Source organism: Cephus cinctus, unplaced genomic scaffold (genome assembly GCF_000341935.2).
Source record: "Cephus cinctus unplaced genomic scaffold, Ccin1 Ccin1_scaffold0457, whole genome shotgun sequence".
NCBI lineage: Eukaryota > Metazoa > Arthropoda > Insecta > Hymenoptera > Cephidae > Cephus > Cephus cinctus.
Window position 1 is genome coordinate 426,678 of NW_014333134.1, and position 17,527 is coordinate 444,204.

General features: G+C 38.9%; 2 protein-coding genes across 10 annotated transcripts in view; both read right to left on the minus strand.

The window, feature by feature from the left end:
- Positions 1–4,375, minus strand: part of LOC107267816 (prominin-like protein) — a 28,977-nt gene extending 24,602 nt beyond the window's left edge. For 3 of the 7 annotated variants that reach the window (XM_015739942.2, XM_015739945.2, XM_015739944.2), the window contains exon 1: positions 3,897–4,372. In XM_015739942.2, the coding sequence (XP_015595428.1) occupies positions 3,897–4,212 (316 nt within the window). In that variant the 5' untranslated portion in view covers positions 4,213–4,372. Of the gene's footprint in view, positions 1–3,896 lie in introns of all 7 variants that reach the window. The other 4 variants (XM_015739943.2, XM_025085048.1, XM_015739941.2 and 1 more) reach the window with 2 other exon arrangements.
- A 62-nt stretch (positions 4,376–4,437) lies between these two features.
- LOC107267903 lies at positions 4,438–17,110 on the minus strand. Of its 3 annotated transcripts, none has more exons than XM_025085042.1 (13): positions 15,277–15,467; positions 13,139–14,418; positions 12,929–13,055; positions 12,387–12,572; positions 12,123–12,301; positions 11,959–12,044; positions 11,608–11,827; positions 11,223–11,531; positions 10,936–11,118; positions 8,322–10,830; positions 5,266–8,219; positions 4,564–4,670; positions 4,438–4,486 (listed from the first exon to the last, which is right to left on the minus strand). In XM_025085042.1, exons 1-11 carry the CDS (start codon positions 15,294–15,296, stop codon positions 8,099–8,101), a joined length of 5,220 nt encoding a protein of 1,739 aa, XP_024940810.1. In that variant the 5' UTR covers positions 15,297–15,467; the 3' UTR covers positions 4,438–4,486; positions 4,564–4,670; positions 5,266–8,098. The 3 variants fall into 3 exon arrangements, with proteins under 3 accessions (XP_024940810.1, XP_015595580.2, XP_015595581.1); XM_015740094.2 differs by lacking the exons at positions 4,438–4,486; positions 15,277–15,467 and adding exons at positions 15,905–16,174; positions 16,938–17,110 and having other exon boundaries at positions 4,555–4,670; XM_015740095.2 differs by lacking the exon at positions 4,438–4,486 and having other exon boundaries at positions 4,556–4,670.
- Positions 17,111–17,527: the final 417 nt, after the last annotated feature.

The following is a 17,527-nucleotide window of genomic DNA, read 5'->3' on the forward strand; positions in this document are numbered from 1 at the left end:
TCGAGTTCAGCGCGCTGTTAACCGATGATTAACTCTCAGCATGCGGCGTATCCGCTTTTCGCTCGCCGCCATGTTGGCTGCCAGCGCCAGCCGAGGAATTTCGTAGTGGCTATAAGTGACGGTGATAGTTGAATTGACAGTTGCTGAAGGTTGGATACAGTCATCCTGGATCTAATCATCATTATCCTTTTTGTATCCCCTCGACCAATGACTTGTGCTGTTTTTTCAGTTGCGAAACGACGGTTGAGATTTGAATTCAGGTTATGGATGTATACGACCGAGTTACGTTGCACGGAGTATACGGTAGTTGATCATTTTTTCAAAATCATTATACCGAACTGGGTATGAATTATTCATAGGGAATTTTGTCAGTGGATTCGCAACAAGTACCACTTTGCTTTTGACTTTAACCTTCCTCTTACGGTATCCTTGGTGGCTGGTACATTTTTTTCTGTCTATTTACGTTTTTATATTAAGCCGAGTTTACTGGCGCATAACGCGAGTGAGTGTCGAAAGCGTCGAGTTAGGTTAGAGCGTAAGGACCGTGAGTAGAGGAGAAGAGGGGGAAAACAGGGGGGACATAAACAATTTTCTTCGTACATATTAGTCACGCATACACATATTATCTAACTCTGCGGTGACAAAGGATTCACATGATCGACACAGCCCAGTTTCCCTGTCTAATCGGGTACACTTTTGTACCACGTCCAACAGGCGAACCCTCGATACCCTCGAGGTTCATTTATAATGCGTAGATGGCGCCACTGGCGTGGCGCGAGGGTAGACCTACATAATTGCGTAACAGTAATTCAATGGAAACTGAACCCTCTCGAGATAATAGAAATATTATAGGGTTACCGTAATCATGCACTGATCTTTGGTGTCAATCAGAATCTAACCTAACCTATACCCCTACCGTAAGTACGAAATGACTAGCTTTTTGCCCCAAAAACGTTATAATTTTTAATTAACCTTGACAGAGAACCAGCGACTCTGTCAATCAGTAATATCAATGTCCTCCAGTATCTTCTGATTGGCAGAAAATTGAAGCGTCGGACTGAGTAATGAGTCGTTTCGTTTCAACGACGTAATTTCGCTTCACTGATTTCCTACAGAGGATTAGACACGCCCGAGTGAATTAGCCTTTGTGTTTCATTGTCAATGTCCATGAAGTTTGCACCGATTTAATAAACCCGTATTGACCCCAGCGTCGTCACACTGACGTGTCCTAATGATAATCGATTCAGGAAAACGCCGTCGATATCGATTTCGATTCTCCTCGCGAAACGATTAGTCGTTCCAGTCACATTCCCGGTACGTTCGACCAACTTCGTATCGTATCACTTAAAATTCGATTAATCGATATCTAAAGTGGAAACCAGTAAGTCTCATATACGTGTAACAATAGTGCCAACTGTTATGGACCGTAAATAAGTTAGACTGCAGTGCAACGGTACTTTAACGCGTACTGATATAGATTATGGATTTTGAGACGTGAACAAAGGACGTGTCGAATTTTTTGATACTGAATCAGCCGGCTGGTTAGTGATAAGAATTTTTTTTAATTCCTATAAAATACGTGAAAAACGTAAAAACAATTGAATGTATCACGATTGAAGATTAGTCATTCCTTATCTGTCATTCCATCACGACGACTCGTTATCTAATATAATTTTTATTACGATTTTTTATTTGCACTTTCTACTCGTACAACGTAGATCTTCTTCATCTTCTTAGAAGTTGTATCACGAGAAAAAAAATTTTCTTCCCCCGACTGCTTTATCGAATTCCATCAATGCAATAATGATGAATCGTTTCGATTACCGTTACAAGCTATGCACTTTTGCGAAATATGGGACAAGTTTATATATGTGCACATACATATATATTATACAGGTACTGTCAATTGTTTCTATATGCTAGGATACATATGGCAGTATATATGTATATAATACTACGAGATACACAATGTGCATAAATAAAAGAGCTATAAATACTCGAGTATAATTTCGACGTACAGTAGCGGTCAAAAGTATTGGCACTCCAGGTATTTTGATCGATTGAAAAAAATCATACTACATAGTTTAATTATTTGTGAGGATGAGATGAAAATATCGTAGCACAATTTAAAAATAAATTCTTTAAAAAGGATATTCATTCCAATATAAATAGTATCTGACTTGATATTATAATAGGCAAGACTCAAAGTAGTAATTAGTGGATTTAAGGAAAAAGTAGGAATCCTGTGTTTGCTTAAAAAAAATTATAACTTATGCGCAAACGGGAAACTTTATATGAATATTACAGTTTTATTTCAGCGGTAAAAAAAAAAGTTTACCAAGCGTATGGGAATGGTATTTTGTTCGTGGGGAAAAACCGCCGGAAATCCTGTGGAAATGCGAAAAATTCTTTTGCGCGGGTGTTGGAGCCATTCCGTTGAAATGCCGGAAGATCCGGCTGGTACGACGTCGTAAAATTCATTTAACCGAAGAAGACCGGGAGCCGCAATGGTTTTTCCAGGGTAAACCAAAGTATTCCGAGGGAAAAGATGACTGGTTGGTTGTAGGTTTATTATCAGTTATCAGGCATTCGAGGAAAACTTTGCTTTCGAGTAAACGAGTGCACTGTAACGTTATCATAAATAAATAAGATCTTTTAATCACAGTGCAGGACTTGTGTATGAAAATTAATTATGACTAGCCGTATAAAAAAAAAAATGTCATGACTACCGATAACAATAACTGGTATCGTGAGGTCGTTAATAATTAATGTGAAATCTTAATCATGGTATTTTACAAAAATTTTCAAACCTGTCAATTTTCATTTGATAAATTCGTTGGCGACGTTTCGCGACGGAAGCCGCGATAGTTTCAGTCGAGCCGATAAATGTGAATCGATAAAGCATGACGAAGGAGGAAAAAGGTGAAAAAAAATCAATGCGAACCATTGGAACGAGGTGATTAAATGTCAACGTTCTCTCCGTGTCACGCAGGGATAATAAAATAAAATTGATGTCCGTAGCGAACAGCTGTTACTATCCAGCCCTCGTATCAAAGAAGAAAAAAGAAGTTGGTCAGAAATGGTTAGCACCAACAGACAAGAGAAGATATTGGTTATCTAGAAATTAAATTTTGAAAATTCTTCAGCTACAGACAAGCAGTGCATCGACTATGAGAATTGTAACAGGAAGCTAGAAGAGAAACGTGAGCATCCCTTTGTTCGACGTCAATAATGCTGTTGTTCTCCGTTATCGATCGGCCTCCCGTTTTAAACGTAGCGAACAAAAGGAAAAGTCAAGATAAAAGATAAGTCAATGCAATCAGAAAGGCTTTTCTCGGTGAGATCACTAAGGATTAGATACCGCTTGAGATAAGCCATACTTACAAGGACCAACGGACTCCTACGCATCGACTATAGTAAAGACGTTTATCACAGTGCATTCCGTAAACGTGGATAACTGAGAAGCCAGAAATAAATTGTGAAAAACATGTCCCGTCAGTGTATCAGAGTAGTAGACTATTCAGTGGCCGTATATCTGTCAACGATTGCTTGAGTCACTGTTAAGCAAGAAACAGGCACAAAGAGGAATACGGGGAAGAGGACTCCCAAGATTTGTAATAGAGGAAAAGTGAAGCATTGCACTATAGTAAAACTCAAGATTTGCAACGTAGAATATTCTAAATGTTTAACGAAATTTGATGGGGCTGATGAAGGGGGAGTGTAGGTAGACGCGATCGATTTTGTTGGGTAGTTTTGACAGCGGTCTGTTTACCAACAACGAGCCGGCCATTTTCATTTCGCGCGATACCCTCGCAGGGCGTATCCTTAGACGGCGAATTCTAGTCTTTAAACAGGAAACAATTCTTCAATCCACTAAGGTAAACACTTGGACTTACCCTCGGGGTAGGCCTGCCTGCTCTGCACGAAATCGATGAACATATTCGTCACATTGTACAGCTGTCCCATGCCCTTGGGGTTGAATTTGGTGGTGGCGTTGTAGGGTAGTCCTGTCTTGTTGATCGTCGAGTACGTCACGACCTGGGAGGTCATTATCTCCTTGAGTTGTTCGTCCATATCTTCCGTAATGTCGAGCATCCGCGAGGCAAAGTCATCCTTGCACTGGACCCTAGACGGGTACAAGATGAGGATGAACGCGAGCGCGCCAAGGATGAGCCCTGGGAGGCCATTGAAACGAACGCACCAAGAAAACATCGTAGCGACTAGCGCCCGGGACGCGCCGCCAGCGACTGTCCAACGTTTCCTACGCTCGGCCGTTCGGAACGATGGAATCTGAACTGTCTATCCCCACTCTTACGATTACAACATATACTTCGTGCATTCCTTTTCCAGCGTTCCCCAGCTTCGCGGCTGATCCTGCTCTTCTCATCACTACCAGCTCGCACAGTATGCGTCCAGTTTGTCTTGCTGCTCCGATATCGCCATTCCTGCTTCGACGCGCATGCGCACTGTGCTGGGACTTTGAAGTCTGTAGACCAGCGGTATTATTTGAAATATTACAGAGGATTATTATTGATAAAAGTTATTTATTATTTTGATGCTTACAGATTTTTATTTGTTTGTGGTATCCTCTTGTAGTTGATCATAAGAGAAATCTTTGTCGATAACAAAATCCTGCTTTGTTGACCACGATGCATGATGATTGATGAACTCTGAAACGTCAAAAGTTTGCATAGTAAATTAATAAAATCCAGAGAATTTTTGTGAGACAACCTTAATTGCAATGTTTCGGACAGGTAATTACGATTTTTTCACGAATTGCATTTTTACCATTGCTACTACTCGCTGATTTAATATGTAGGTGGGATTCTGTACCGAGTCGTGATGCATACTAATGGTTATGACCCTCTAGGGGTTAATAACTCTCTTTCTCCTACGTTTTAGCGGTTTTTCGTATTGGGCTGACGCTTATAACGTACAGCAACGCTGTTAATCCAAGCAGCCCACGGCCATTCCTTACCAGTTACAATTTTAAAGAGTTACTACAAAGCAGCCTCCAAATAGTCTCACCTAATGAATCCTCGTCTAGGCGTGTCTAAGCCAGAGAATTAAACTGTCGCAGGTTAAAATAAAAAGGCTGACTTACACGAAAATAGACGAGCACTTGTCCATATCTGCGTAACGAGTCCTAACCTCTCTATTTTTTCTATCCTTGAATTTCTTTTTATTCCCATCTGTGCTAGATTGGCTTTCACGAGTCGCAACAGCATCTCTCGTCAAACTTAATTAGTTAAATGATAGACTAACCTGTTACTGCGTCCCGACGCCACGGACGCCTTGTCGTCTCCAGATAAGTCGAAGCGCGTAGTACAAAACCAGGTCGTGACATCGAAAACTGCATTACGATCGTTCGACCCGACTTGAATTTCCTTTTGCTCTTCACAGCTGACCCCGTAAACCAGAAGCAGCGATATTCTCGAGCCAAGTGTTTACGCACATAGGTTAGCAGAGCCTGAGGCACAAATGATTTGTCGATCATTCCTTAAGGTATTACTACGGTAAACTCAAAACCGCGAAATCGAGCTGAAATTTGTTTTACGTCTAATTTGTATAGCAGTACATCTCTCTACAAATTCTTAACACGATTCACTCATCAGATTTCGAGTATTTCCGAGGTCAAAAGTTGACGCTGGATTGTTCAAATCTTACATTGAAAATTTTCTTATTTTTCGATCCGTAGTAATACCTTAACGCACCAACTATCTTCCTCGTTTGAATATTCACGTAAATTTATCCCTCGAGGAAAAGAGGGTGCGCCTGCGCCTTTGAGAGCAATGGCTGCTCTAACGGCTTTCTAATTTTCGACCAGGTGAAAGGTTTCAGACAGTGCGAACTTGTTTCTACTTGTACGACATTCGACTCCGTTTTCAAAGATAAATCATATGCGAAATCGCACGGCCTGACGTATTCGCGCGGCAGGAATTCACTGGGGATAATTGGGTTAAACGAAATTTCACGAAAATACGTACACGTGGACGACGAATGCCCAATTTTTAAAATCGATAACTTACGGAAATGTGTAAATATGAAAAAATAATTCTAATTTTTTCTTCTATTGTTTTCATTATATCTGTATAATTTATAAATGTGCACTATCAATTGATAAAAAAATCGCCCGTTACTTTTATTGACGTTTATGATAAGAATTGATATGAAAATATAATTCTATAAATATCACAACTAAAATAAATCATTCATGCTTTTTATCTGGTATCAAATCGATCCAATCACTCGACATGGTACAAGAGCTGGTATATCGAACAATCTATACAATTCAATGATAATACGTTATCTGTGCTTATCCAGCATTATCATGCCAACCATATTATTCAATCAGTAGTGGTTCGTCAGCGATTATTATCGTTGGCAAATGATTTTGTTTATAAGATTCTTATATGTATATTGTGATTCGCTTGACGTCACTATCGTGATTCACAAAAAGACAATTCTTAGGCGATAAACTTCCTGAAATTCCATCCTGCATCTTCGACACCAAATGTATCTCCGAACGTAACAATTTATGCATCGTTCGTTGACTCGTGAGTCAGAAACTTGCGGATCTTAAAATAGTCGACACCCGTCAACGAGACTTCGAGGAAGATTCAAAGTTCTCTTAACTAGGCTACGCTCTTTGAATTCCACTCAGACAAATTCAAATGACTTGAATTCCAAGCGAAAATACGTTAAGATTTTAATGATTAATGTAAAATTAAAAAATTTTGTATATTAAAAAAAGAACATGGTGCGATTTCAAAAAAATCAATATATTCATAATATTCATGAATAACTGTTACTCAAAGTTCAAATTCTTTTGAAAATCAATACTAGTCACATAAAGTAACACGTGACGCTCTGTTAAGGCTAATCGGTATGAAGTAAATTGATAGTTAAAAATTCATCGTTTTATATAACCCACCCGACTATGAAGCATCGACTTTATACATGCACAAAGTTGTACACGTAGAATATGAAACACTTTAAAAAGTGCATCTAACGTTGCATAGAGAAATGCAACGTTTGCAACGAGAGCTGCATTATATGTATACGTGAACAAAAAGGAATCGTGACAAAAGCACACGTAATGGACGTCATGTGAGATGTCCCATTTTTTCTCCCTTTTTTCATTAAAACATTCACCGACTATTTCTCTCTCCTTCTCTCTCCCTCTCTCTCCTGCTCTCAGCTGTAATACAAGATTTGGAGCAACGAGTTCAATTAGGCCATTTTCATGATATTATTTGCTTAGAAACAGAAGCTGCCGCGACGTGCCGAGCATAATTCGAGCAAGCTGCACCAGTCTATATTTACTGTCAGACCGTGGTACTTTGGTCAGGAAGTACTAACACTATTTCTGAAGTCTGGTATTAGGTCGGGCACGAGTCACAATATTATAATAAAAATTATATTAATAATATTCGTAATTGTAAATAACTAATACATCTTTCATTGTTGTAGACGCGAAGAATATTTCTTTCGTATTATAAACGCTTAACAAAATTCTTTTTACAGGGAAGTCATGTAAATCTGATTGTTGGACTATGCTTAATTATTGCTACTGGTATGTAGGTTATTGGAATTTTTATGAACATTATATAATCCTGATTAAATTATCTACGTGCGTTCACTGGCTACTCCGTCCAAAAGGAATTTTCTAATATGAGATTCGTTGCTTATTTCATAGAATTCCCAATGGCAATTATACCTAGTATGTACTTAGACACTTCGACTCGAGTGCTGCTCTCGAAAATTATTACGTTTGCAGTACGAAGTTGCTTTCGAAATAATAAATCAGGTCGGACTCTAGATAACTAGTAATGAGATACATAAGACTAGTGAAGTGTCTGGAAGCAAAAAAAATAAATAACAATTCGATTCTGGTTTGCCGCTCAGTAATTTCATGAGATAACAGCTGTACTAGGAATGCGATTAATCGATTTATGGTTATTTCCATTGATCACGGATCACTGGTAGACAACAAATATTCGAATTAAATATTATGTACGAGTAATCTTGGAGTTAAATTAATATATAATGTTCTACTATTTAACAGTCATTGAAACAGGAAGATTATCGGCGAAGCCTAAGTTCCCTGTCTTCTAACGTTATTCGACGATTCCTTGGCACTCGTGAATTCACTCGACGCCATTTTTGAGTCTTCGACACTCGACGTCGTCTTCGACATTTTTCTGCGCTGCGTTGATCTGGAATTTGAATAAAAATATAATCAATTTCAAGAATCAAGTATCAGAGACACAATTAATTATAATAAATATATGTCAACGACAATCTTCCTTGAGAATTACCTGTTAAAATTCTTAATGACGCTCCTGATATTATCAGAATAAGCTCCTTTGAGATCGTCGTCAGCCTCTTCATAATTATTATAATCCTCGGATGCTCGATCCTTGGAACCATCGTTTTTATCATCATCGTCCAAAATGATCGTAGCAGTAGTAGTAAGTTTGACCTCCTCTTGAACAATGTGAGCTTTAGTAACAGAATTTACCGAAAATTGCAACTGCCTGTTGTCATTTAGATGCTCAATTTGATATTTACTATCAAACATTATTTTACCCTGATACGATTGATCATCATCATTCTCATCAAGTAAGTCAGGCAATGGAACATCCTCGTCCTCGTCATCATCATACGTCATATGCTGACCTTCGTTCTTGTAAGGAACCGAATCGTCATTTTTTTCATGATGATAATATTGAGTTTTGTTCTGGTTAAAATTTGTTTGATTAACTGACGTCATGTCAGGATAACGATGGAGGACATTCTTTTCGTAATAATACTGTCCAGGTCGTCTACGCTCATTTCTCTCGAACAATTCGACATCATCGTCCTTGTGCTCGGCTATCAGCGGCCTTGGAATTTCAATCTTGACATTGTTCTTGTTTCCGAAACCGTAACGTTTGTTTTCAGTGTAATGAACAGCCTCATCCGTTTCCGTTACGATGGTGACACTTTGTGTTTTCAGCGGACGCGGATTTATATTCGCCTGAGCATTTTGTATTTGGAAAGTTTGATCGTAGTAAAAATTGCCACTTGGATATCGACTTGTAGTGGATGGATATCTGCTGGTTGTTGATGGATACCTATTTGCTGTTGATGGATATCTTGTTGTAGAACCTCCATATTCAGACCAATATTGAGGTCTTGATGGAATTGGTTTATTCTGTCCATTTGGATTATCTGACCAATTATTTGGATCACTCTGCACCGTGGGTCTACCACTAGGTCTGTTTTGATAGGAAGGTATATTCGTCCAACCATGAGAATCACTTTGACTGATTGGTTTATTGGACCAGGGTTCTTCAGAACTCCATCCACCATACACTGGTTTATGGGTCCATGTCGAGTCAGTACCTGGTGAATGACTGTGACTATCATACTGTGGTGTGCTGGATGACCATGATCCTCCAGTTGGTCTAGAACTACCGTGAGGTGGTCTAGAGCTTCCGTAGAGTGGTCTCGAAATTTCATCCTGATAACCGATACTACCTTGTGGATAACCTGGTTTGGGATCATCGTGTTGATTAACAGGTTTGGAAGGTCTTGTAGGTCTAGGTTTGAATGTCGTGTAGTAGGTGTAAAGAGTTGGACTGCTGGTAGAGGTTGTAAGAGGGTCAAAAAATACATCACTGGATATATGTTCACTAAGAGGTTTTGTGACAAATCCATAATTTGGAGGATTTGGATTACTGGGATCGTTAAAGCTGTGTGGGATATATGGTCCACTTGGACGATGACTCTGTATAGGTCTTGGTATCCCTGATGGAATTTCAGATTGACCATAACTTCCTTGATGGAACGGTTTACTGGTACTGTCAAAACTTCCATGTCCCGGAGATGGTTTACTAGGTTTCTGTGAGCCAGGTGTTGTCTGCTGTGTAAATTGAAAGTTGCTTCCTGAAAAAGCATCGTTCACAAATACCGGTGAGTTGACAGCATTATTTTGAACAACAATAGTGAGATTCTCATGTGAGCCCAGAGGACGCTTTACGGAGATCTTGTTGTGCTGATGTATATTAGTCTTGATTGGTTTGAAGATAGCTAAAAAGCTCTTCTCGTTGTTCTTCGACTCAGCAGAGATACCTTCAGCCTCTTCCCGGCTGTTCGTTCTTCCAGAGATTCTCTCCATCCAAGGTTTCAGATCAAGATTGCCAATCAGTGCACTCTCACAGGGCAATCTACTGTTCCTGAAGTCATCAGCAATCAGGAATGCAAATGGCTGAATGGTGTCAATGCTGTCCATTGTTTTACACAAAATCTGAGACAACGTGACTCTCCTCAACTGTTGTAGCTGTGCAGGAGTGAAGCTGTTTTCTGCATCTGGATTTTCAAACCAGAAACGGTCTCCTTTTCGTAGATTGCTAAATTGCTGAGCAATGATACATGCGAAGGTGGGTCCTACGAGGCCACCAGGAACGGAAAACTCGGAGAGTCCAGCAGGAAACAGGTCTATGTCCTCCACAGACACATAAACCTGCGAAAACTTTCTAACTAAAGATGTCGGCATCACTCGCTTCAGATCTTCCCAGTTCCTGATGGGACTGAGACCACATGGTTCGCGCCAGTTCACATAAGGAGGAATCCCGTGATCACGACCCCTTTGTATATTCAAGGAAGCCAGGTCCATACCAAATGGAAAATTTGGTGTTTGGAAAAGATGATTCGTCAGCTCCTCAGTTATGAACTCGTCTCTCGTTTGAGATGGTTGATTGACCAATCCCAAGAGCAATCTATCCACTGATCCTGCAGTCTGCAGGTTTATCGGATTACTGAACTCATCGTGGATAGAAACATCTGGAGTAAGAACGAATTAATCAAGTTTTACATTCATATAGGAATTTTAGAAATACCTATAGAATCTATTACTGCGTATCAAAACATATTTACTGAATGACATACTATTTGGTATTGGACGATGTCTGCTATCAAATCTAACAAAACTTGGCTGGACAAGAGAATGGCCAAAACGATATGCAGCGGTGGCGAAGGAATTAATTACGTTTGGATTAATGGATGGATCGTAACCATCGAAGTAACCCTTATTATGAATATCTAGATCAAAGTTCTCCATGACTGCCCTACCTGGAAATAGAATAAAATTGAAAATCAATAAATCCGAATTTTACTTTTTTTAAATTAATCGATACTATGAGAGATTAATTTGAAATATTTCCTATAAAACTCACCGAGAACCACTGGCAAAAATTCTCTGTAAGTAATCTGCTGCATAAGTGCTATTATTATCCTCCTAGTTTCCTGATACAACTTTTCGTCACTCCAGTGCGGATTCAGAGCTGCCAATTCTGTGGCAATCCTATTGTGTTGTCTAAGAAAAACAACATGGAGTGTTGTAAGTGCTGGTTGTTCAACAGCGCGACCATCACCAGCCATGAAGCAATCAGTAGCTAAGGATCCTCTTTGGCAAAGATCATTCAGAAGATTCTGTCTGGGTAAAAGGGGCTTCCTAGACTGTAGTTTGCCATACTTTAATAATCCTGCAATTGATAATAACACAGTAAGTACACCAATCAATAGACACACTAATTACTAAACTAAAGAATTTTAACCAACCATTGCGGAATAGTCTGAGACTGTCACTGACTCTGGCGTTGCTACTGTACACAGTGGAAGCATCTATATAGCTCGTCACCTGGGAAAGCTGCTCTCTAGGTCCAAAACCACAATCTTCTCTAGGTGCTGGACCACTTCTTACAAACTCAAGACATCGTATATTAAATCGACCATAGAATCCGTCCCTAGGTGATACCCTGATCGGCAGACATTCTGGATGCTGAAATGGACGTGAATTTATTATTAAAAAAACCTTTCAACTTTTACAGTTTACCAGCTATTCTTTTCCAGGACAAAAAAGGTAAACCACGTGACTCTATTCAGGTAGATTAAAATATTCCACGAAATTACCATAAATTCTGGCGGCTGAAAATCATCTCCACGACCGACGCAACATTGCGGTACTGTTCCGTTAAATCCTCTGGTCTGAGCAGTGGCTAAGAAATGAATAAATAAATTATTCAAATACGTTCATGTAAAATCTTATTATTTTGCTTGATTAGGTAATTTATTACCTGTAATGTCGTGGTCTATAAATTGACCCCATTGCATCAGCATGTGTGTAATCGACGGACTTGGAACGTCTCGATCCTCGTGAATCAAGTCAGATATTTTTCGAGCACTTGGAAGACTTTTTCCTGTTATTGATCTCCGCACTGACTGTATTCCGTCATCGTAAAATGCAGGCAATAATCTATTGTTTATGCGTATATCAAATTAATTGTATGAAACTGCTGCAATTAATGATTCTGATAAAATTAATATAATCTGATAATGACCTTTGCATCGTGGACATGGCAGAACCCCACCATAAATTTTGAAGATTGTTACAGCTTCCATCGGCTGTTCTGTATCTCAAACTAGCTGGAGGACATTCCGGCGTTCCTCTCTGAGGGCATTGCCTTTGAAGTGAAAAACGTCTATTGGCTCTTAGCATGTCTATTCCTCTTGAAATATTAGGATTTCTGAAATAACAAATTAGAAGATTTTTAATGTTAAAGCATATAGTGTAGAGTAGACTCCCGTTAAGTGAATGATCGATAAGTGAACGCTTTTCCTCCGATCACTCTCGTCTTGGGCTTTTGAATTAACCCCACTAGTAGCTACCAAGCTGTTGAACAAGCTCGGAAGGATCGCGTGTTTGGGAAGAAATAAGGAAAAATTAATTCTGATAAAAACCGTTGAAGAGTGGCATTTCTTGTTAAGTGATCGTTTCCTTCAAACAGCTTTCTCCCTGCACACTCCCAAAAATGTTCACTTAACGAAAATTTATTCTAATTGGAAAGAAATTAATATTGGTAACGAGATTAATTTGACTTACTTGCTTATAAACTTTTTGACACCAACCAAAGCGGCGTATCCGTATTTTGCCAATTCTTTTGCTTCCGGTGTTTGATCATTGAAAGCTGCTACGTAACGTGCCGGATTGTCAGGGTTTAAAAAGAGACCTAGATTTTTGGAAATATTGATAAATGAATATTTGAATTATTTTTTTTGCATTTCTTGTATGGATAATTGTCAGTAGACTTACCCATTGAATATAGTGCAGGTTCTTTGACTTGGTAGAGATTCTTCATAGCTCGAATTCCAAAATTCACAGCCGCCATTACGTCTTCTTCGCTCGGCTCGAAATCTTCACCTTTCGACTGTTGATTTTTATTTTCTATCTGCGTCCCTGGACTCCGGGACTCCATTGGCAGATACTGTACCTCTTCTTCGGGATGCTCCAGTTTCCTACGCAGCTCCTCGGCTAGGATGGGCTTGAAGGTAGTTTGTTGATAGTTCACAGTAGTTCCCTTAAGTGGATAAAATTGAATCTTTTCGATATTCTCATTATCAGTGGAATTCATTGTTTCCCAAGAGCTCGAAATTTTAATAAATCTTTTACGAGTATCGGATTCCTTGGTGTCTGACGGTGGACTGACATTTTCCGTACTCAAAACTTCGTCATCTTCTCTCTTTCGTAAATTATTTTCAATTCCACCATTTCTTGAAATATTTTTCAAAATTTTTTCTCCTCCGCTATCCTGCTTTGTCCTTTCTTTAGTGACATCACTTACCCTACCAGTCTCCTCACTACCAACAGATTCTTCAGTTTTGATTCTCTTAAAATTATCGTCCTCCGCTTCCTTAGTAATTCCTTTTCCAAAATCAAAAGTTTCGTTTGTGCTAACTCTCAATTTCTCATCTTCAACTCCAACCAATCTTTGAACATTCTGCACGATCTTGTCATACTCCCTAGATAATTCTGGCAGACTCTCACCGATCAAACCCTTCACCATAATATCTTCGTTATCAAAAATCACTTTCTTATCATCCTTATCACCAAAATCAAATGATCGTGTTTTTTTAAATATCAGAGACCTGTTCTTATCAATAGATCCACCATTGTGTCCCGTGAAGTCGATAGACTCAGTGACAACGTTAATCAAATTACCATTGTATTTCTCTCCCTTTTCGTCTTCTTTCTCTTCTTCTTCATTTCCTCTTCCCTTTATCTCTTCAGTATCTTCCAAAACAGGCGAAAGCGATGAAGCCGATTCAATTTCCTTGTTATATCCAGAATCAATTGGTCCATCCAGAATCTTTACGTTATCACCCTTACTCTTCCGTAAGCCGAGACAATCTGAGTCTGGATCTTCATGCTTTCTCTCTATTATATCCTCGACCCCACTTGCAATGATAGAAGCTTTCTCCACATTTTTTCCAGCATCTTCCTCCAGGATTGGCGAAGATCGTTGTACGTCAGTTTGCTCGTGGTTCTTCAACAGGTCGCGGGCCAATATCGAGGAAAGGGAAAACACTGTGATTCTGTTAACAAATAAAGACTCCTATTATTATCGATACTTTCTCACAATCTTCAACCGGAAAGCACTTATCTGTTTCTCATTGGACATACTCAATAAACCTTACCCCTTTTTTTCAAAGAATCAATAAATATTCTAATAAAAGAGAAACTAAACAAGACAATAAACATAATAGAAATTGCAATAGCGTATAATTTCACTATCTAAAAAATCAATTTAACTTACATCTTATAATCTTCAAATTACATCTTATTGCTTATTTATTATTTCGACTGGTATCGTTACTTGTGTAGATAACGCAATAAAAATCTGATATACGTGATAAGAGTCTCTTAAGAAATTAATCAACCGATAACATTTTTTTTATTATCAATATTTATTACAGCTGTCATTCATTAAGAATATAAAATTATAAAATAAAAGAAATTATTCATATGATTTTACTGTTTTAAGACAAGAGTATGCTACAACCTTTAAAACGGAACTGTCTGAAACTCGTTCGGAACGAGATAACGCGAAACCTATGATTTTCGGAAAAAAGTTCAAAGCAAATGGTAGCAAAGAAGCGGAATTGGAATGACTGTAATTTCAAACGGACCGCACCAATCCCCTGCCGGATGTGCGGATTAAAAAAGGAACTACAAGTTCTCTACATAAGCCGTCTGTTTGTTAGAAACGTATAACGGTAACCTGGAACCGAATATCATAAACGCTTACGAAAAGACTATAACGGGTCATAAACAGTATTTGAAATTTTTATCAGACTACTAAATAAGAAGGGTCATGAGTAAGAATGTGATTGAGTGTAATATTTTTGAATAAAATTTTTCAATATGAAGAATCATTATAAAATATGACTCACAATATTTTAAAATACATCATGTATCACATTTGACACCAATATTGACTTCACTTTTGATTAATCCATATCACTTTAATAAACACCAAATGTAAAATTTTGAAAAAAAAATAATAAATTAAAAATGAGCCCTTTTTCAAGTATTTTTTAACGATTCGAGTAAAAGGTCAAGGTGGTCTTCCCTCCTCGTGGTTAGCCAGGTACTAACCGGCGAAGAAGCTGCTCCAGCCGTCTTATCCGTGCACGAAGTTTGCCCGGGGCGATTTCATATTTTTTTTGCTGTGTTTTTGCACATTTTTACTGTTATACCTATACCTTAAGCCAGAACCTGCGTGAGGCATCTTGTTAGTAAATTATTTCAGTGTGGACGACCTTTGCATGAGTGTTCTCTCTCGTGACAACCTGTCGGCAAGTCCTTAATGAAATTTTGATGGGCCGCTTTCGCGACTTTTACACGGGGAATCCCCTGAGTCTTGATTGTCCCATTAAGCCAGATAGATTTGTAATTACTAAAAACTGCAATAACTATTACTTAACAGATGCATCTTATTTTTTTTAACTTTTGTTTCACGAATTTGGTCTATTGCTTTTACTCATTTTAAAAAAAAAAACATTAAAAAAAAATGTTTACCTTGTCAGTGTCTTGCGGCCTTTTCCTGAGCTTGCATGTTCGCTATGGCCTTTCCTGAACCATAGAGAACTTTTGCTCGCACCTGTACTTTTCGTGCAGTCGTGCAACTTGGTACAGTCCCTGATCCTGTTCCGGTTCCACCAGCAGCAGTCGAGCTCAGTTGCAAAGAACTTCCTGTGTAGTTGGCGCCCCTGCACCTTGTGCAACCCTCCGACATATTTGACAATCTTTATGGACTTTTTCAGTTCGAGCACCGTTCCTGACTTCTTTCTGGGCAAAGAAATAATTTTCATGAACGATACTTCTGCGATAATTCGTACTTAGGAACGCGGCACAACAATTGTAAGGGTTAGAATTGAAATTTATGTGACAACTTTGTTAAAATCTGTATTTATCCTCATGGCTCAAGAAACGTGACAAGGGCAATTACTCTTGAAGAAGTTTCTCTTTACTTTCCAAGCGACTGATTGCTCCTCTATGATTTACTGCAACAGTGCAATACGAATGTAGTCACAGATGAATTACTTTGACGTGAAAGATGACACGTGATTCGCCGATCGTAATCCCAGAAAATCTAGGTTAGCTAATTACATAAACCACAACATAACCATTTTCCTGAGCGAAGAACTTACCTGTCGATCAATTAAAGTAATAGGATACGCACAGACGGATAAAAATTATTAATACGACTTACTGCGTTGGGCATTACACAACGGCAATATTTGAATCCACCACCAGATACAAATCAACGTCTAAATAGGATTCTTAAAGAGAAATAGGTTTGACTTCAAGTTCAAATAAAAATTGACTCGTGAAATTAAGAGAAATAAATAAATCCTCGTTCGGTTCACCTTGATTAATGTATAAAAATAAATTGACTTACGCGATACGTGAAATATGGCGATTGGCGTTGTACGATCTTTCGCGCGTAAAATTTGACCGGGTTCAACGTGCGTGGGAGAAAGCCGTGTCACAAAAAACCGAAACATAAAAGCACGCAGGAGGGGCACTTTAAGTCTTTCCTTTTTTTTACCGTTCAACGTGTAAAAGTTTCCTCGTCCGTTTGTCAGGTACGCGTCGTAGGTACTGATCGGCCGTGTTCCAAATACCCTGGCTAGTAGGCCTCAAGGAGGTTCTTCTCTTTTCTCGGGCGAGACTGCTCCGTTGCCTTTGGAAAAGAAGGGGCAAAACGCGCTCCACTCTTGGTCTCTGACTTCTGAGTCACGATCGCAAGTACGCGGTTATGCACTACCGAGGACTTAACCTCCAAAACGTAAAAATTCACGCAGCGAACGTTCGGCCCATATTGACTGCATACGTCTCTCGCGGCAGTCAAACACGAAAGCCTCGAACTAGATACTGACAACGTAGCCCAATGGCATTCAATAGGCGAATTTGAATCCCCCGCGAAAAAAATGTACAATTAAAAGAAACACACTTGACTACTGTAGTAAAACTCGAATAGGTCGTTTAAACTGTCATAGCTAATGTAAATCTTAAATGACTTTAATGGTATTAACGTAATGGAAATGTATATCAAATTTATCGAATATTCATTTAAACTAAAGTGAATAAATGCCTCCTTCTCATTCTTCGTCCGGGAACATTCCACCAGTGCACAAT

Excerpts from the sequence above, each read along its gene's own strand:
- LOC107267903 (XM_025085042.1), bottom strand. The coding sequence starts at position 15,296 with ATGATGTATTTTAAAATATT. Across the intron at positions 12,573-12,928 it reads GTCAAAAAGTTTATAAGCAA|AAATCCTAATATTTCAAGAG; the intron begins GTAAGTCAAATT and ends TTGTTATTTCAG. Across the intron at positions 10,831-10,935 it reads ACATCGTCCAATACCAAATA|ATGTTTCTATCCACGATGAG; the intron begins GTATGTCATTCA and ends TTCTTACTCCAG.